The 3,548-nt window shown below is 39.0% G+C and overlaps 1 protein-coding gene across 2 annotated transcripts in view; it reads right to left on the reverse strand.

Annotated features, from left to right (window-relative positions):
- Nucleotides 1–1,709: 1,709 nt before the first annotated feature.
- Nucleotides 1,710–3,548, reverse strand: part of LOC116686678 (adenosine receptor A2a) — a 13,954-nt gene continuing 12,115 nt past the window's right edge. For both annotated transcript variants that reach the window (XM_032511717.1, XM_032511718.1), the window contains exon 3: nt 1,710–3,548. This exon is cut by the window's right edge and continues 535 nt beyond it. In XM_032511717.1, the coding sequence (XP_032367608.1) occupies nt 3,081–3,548 (468 nt within the window). In that variant the 3' untranslated portion in view covers nt 1,710–3,080.

The following is a 3,548-nucleotide window of genomic DNA, read 5'->3' on the forward strand; positions in this document are numbered from 1 at the left end:
CCATTTCTTAATTACATTCCAAACAGAGGATATTATATGTATATATCTTATTGCCTTCTCCTGCTTTGTGAGCGTCAACTATTTTCAGTTTCAGTTTTCTAGACAACTGCTTAGAAGAACCAATGGTGCTGAATGTTGGGGCAAGGTCAGAAAGATCTGGGCATTTAATACCTTAAGATTGTCATCACCTGGTCTTTCCAGACGATGATTGAGAACAATCCATGACACTGTCAGATCTCAGCTTTCCAAAGGGGCTGCATGCTATAAACTCTGCAGGGTGCCCAAACTTTTGCAGACGCCATTTTTTGTTTTCTGTTATTTTGAAAGTGTAAATGATGGGAATAAAATCTAACTTTTTTGTGACATATTATACAAATGTCATTTGATGCTTTTTGGAGATTTTTCCATCTTTTCTTGGCTTCTTTATGCACATTAATACAAATGTTTGCTTGGAGTGCCCAAACTTTCGAGCCCCACTGTAAGTGTTGGTACTTAGTAGCTTACTTATGAGTACTAGCCCATTTTAGGCACTGGATTGGAATAAAGAAACTAATTGGCTGACCCAACACTGTTTTTACTCACAGTAATATCTTTAAAAAAGCACTAAAGATCCCAGGGAAAGCTATTAAAGAAGTGGGTCCTTCACCCTGTAATCTGAGTTCACAGGAGAATTGTGATAAAAGCTGTGAATATAAAGAACTCCAAAGATCGTTTGACTGCTTTATCAACCATTTCTCAGAATGAGCAAACCAGATCTCCAACTCAGTTCGATAGACTTCCAGATATTGTAATAAACATGAACGTTCCTGGTAAAAAGCCGATGGGAAGCATGGAGCTGCTCCAACAGCTACTGAGTCATAACTGGGCCATTGTGGCCATTGCTAACTGCAAATACAGAAAGTGTAAAAGGATTTATTTAAAGACAGGACTTTGTGCTTGCCTGTAAGTGATAACCATAGATTTGAATAGAAATCTATAGATCTATATTTAAATATATAATCTATAGATTTATGGATTTAAAGTCTCAAATTTGGCAATTTGTCCGTTGCCAACTTTGAATTTTGAAACCGGACGTGACAATTTTTAATGAAAAGGTGGAGCTGGGAAGGATGATGGTTACACTGGCGCTGCCCTAAGCTAAACGCTGACTATAGGGGAAGCTGATTTTGAAACCCTTTTGAAGCAAGTCATCCAGTGGGTTTGCTGTTTGGTAAAAGCAGATCTCCAAGTAGGCTACTGGCAGCATTCATTTGCAGGTATGACAGTACAGAAAATCGGTAGACTTTACCTTAAGTTATCAGTTAACGCTAGTGGTAGCTATCTAGCTTGGTTTGCAGAAGTTGAACAAGGCGTTTTTAGGCAAAAATGTTCCAATTTACTTTGATGAAATGAAAACACAGCGAGACGATCAACGTCACCACAAAAAACACAGACACTAAAAAAACACAGCGTGCACAGTGCCATGGATACGCATTGCTATCCTCTGTCATGATTGACGAGTCAGTGTGTAGCCACACCTTAAAGCACCCCCTGCTTTATCGTCAATTCTTAAATAAATTACATTATAATTAAATGAATGGGACTATAATTTACAAAAGGAAAATCATGCTGCACTGAAGAAGACATGAAACTAGCAATTGAGACCAAAAACTCCTGAAAATGTTTACTAAGGTAGTAACAAATTAAGTGAGAAGTAGGGTCAATTCTTTATAGGCTACCATGTAATTTGATTTAAGTGGAGTGGAGTCTCCCCTTTCTGGAAATGAGATAGAATGCAGGTTTAAGGCACTTCACTTTTCAGACTGGGAAGTCCATTACTATTACAGTCTATGGTGATAACACTGAAGCAACAGCTGTGCTGGACTAAGGACACACTTATCATGGCAAATAAAAAAACAGAACTTCTTCCTTGAGTTTGATTTAAGTCTAAAATATAATCATTCACAATCCTCTTACAATTATTTCCCATCATTCATCAAACTCAGAAGTCGACATTTACATGAGTACAAGTCAAGTCGCATTGTCACACTGAGCAAACAAAAACACAAGGTTACATTTCAGCATTACATTACCCTTTGCTTTTAAAGATGTGAGCCATTACATAGCTATTGACACAAACAGGAACAAATCTATCACTAGTGAAAATACTGTTTTTATTGTTTTAGCCCAATTGGAACCCATTCATTGTTTGTCACAATGCACATAGATCTATGCAATGAAGCTGAATTACAATGTAAGAGAAAAGAGTAGACCGAATGTGAAAAATGTTAAATTTTCTCTAATAAAAACAGCTATCTCTGCACAATGCAGGATGGACTGAATCTAAAATGTTGCAAATGATGGTGCAATACTGCATAAAAAATGAAGCCTTTGCCCATGATCCATGGCAGTGTTATAAGGTGAAATCCATTAGAGTACATTTATATCCACATCCCTGAAAAAAGTGTATCAATTATGTAATAATAAAGCATTCAGAACAGAAATGTCAGGAGGAAAGCACTTGCACACTATGGTATTTTATTTCTGGTATATTATTTCAACCTGCAATTAACCAAAGTTGGACATCCTAAAAACAGGCTACTATTAATGTTTTTTTTTTCATTCTTATTTTTTTAAGAAAGTAAGAGGTCCATACTATCCCTTCTCTCAATATTGGCTAAGCTTTGGTGGGTCAGACATAATCACTGGCAACAGAGCATTTGTATTGACCTATATCTGTTCGTAAAGAAGGTAAAAGCATTTAGAAATATTGTTTGTTGAAATAAATGCAGAGCCCTTTGTGTGAAGTGTCTGCACCTTAGTCAGTCACTCCATCAATTTAAACCATTCGTAAGCAGCAAAACCTATTTGGGCCATTAGCAGTGCTTTCAGAGGTTTAGTCTGCTTTAAATTATAAATACACTGTGCTTAAATAGTGCAGACAATTTTTCATGGCAAGTCAAGGAGATTAAAGTTATCCAATTTGTCCATTTACAGTGCTCCCATTTCCATTCCACATCAGGACTTATCCCGAACCTATGTGAGCTGCTGCTGAGCTAACGTTGACATGCTACTCCTGAATAGTAGTGAATGTCCATGGGTCAGGACACCTTTTCCAGCTCATGAAGTCTTGTTCTGTCCTGCTTGTTAAATAGGAATGTATCCTTGGCGGAGCCCAGGTTCTGTTTGCCCTTATCCTCCAAGACTTCTGTTCCAGCAAAGTCATGCTGCTGCTCCGCATACTGTAGAGGATGGCCTATGGGGATTTTAGTCTGCTGTGTGCCCATCTTAGAACAGTGGGAGATGATGACTGACAGAGGGGGGCGGGATACTGTCACCAGACTGCCCCCTACTGGAGAGACATGAGAAGGGCAGCGGCATGAGCTTTCACAGCTACTGCTGCTGCTGCTGTGTTCAGGGAAAAGGTCAACGCTGAGGCCGTTTGCCTTGAGTCTGATGGAGTCAGTGATGCTGTTGTGAGTGAAGTTGTGCTGACTGCTGCTTCTTTCAAACAGCTCCTGCTGGCCCAGGATGTGGCGGCGGATAATCTTACGGAAGGTCTGTCGGAA

Source organism: Etheostoma spectabile, unplaced genomic scaffold (assembly GCF_008692095.1).
Source record: "Etheostoma spectabile isolate EspeVRDwgs_2016 unplaced genomic scaffold, UIUC_Espe_1.0 scaffold433, whole genome shotgun sequence".
Lineage (NCBI taxonomy): Eukaryota > Metazoa > Chordata > Actinopteri > Perciformes > Percidae > Etheostoma > Etheostoma spectabile.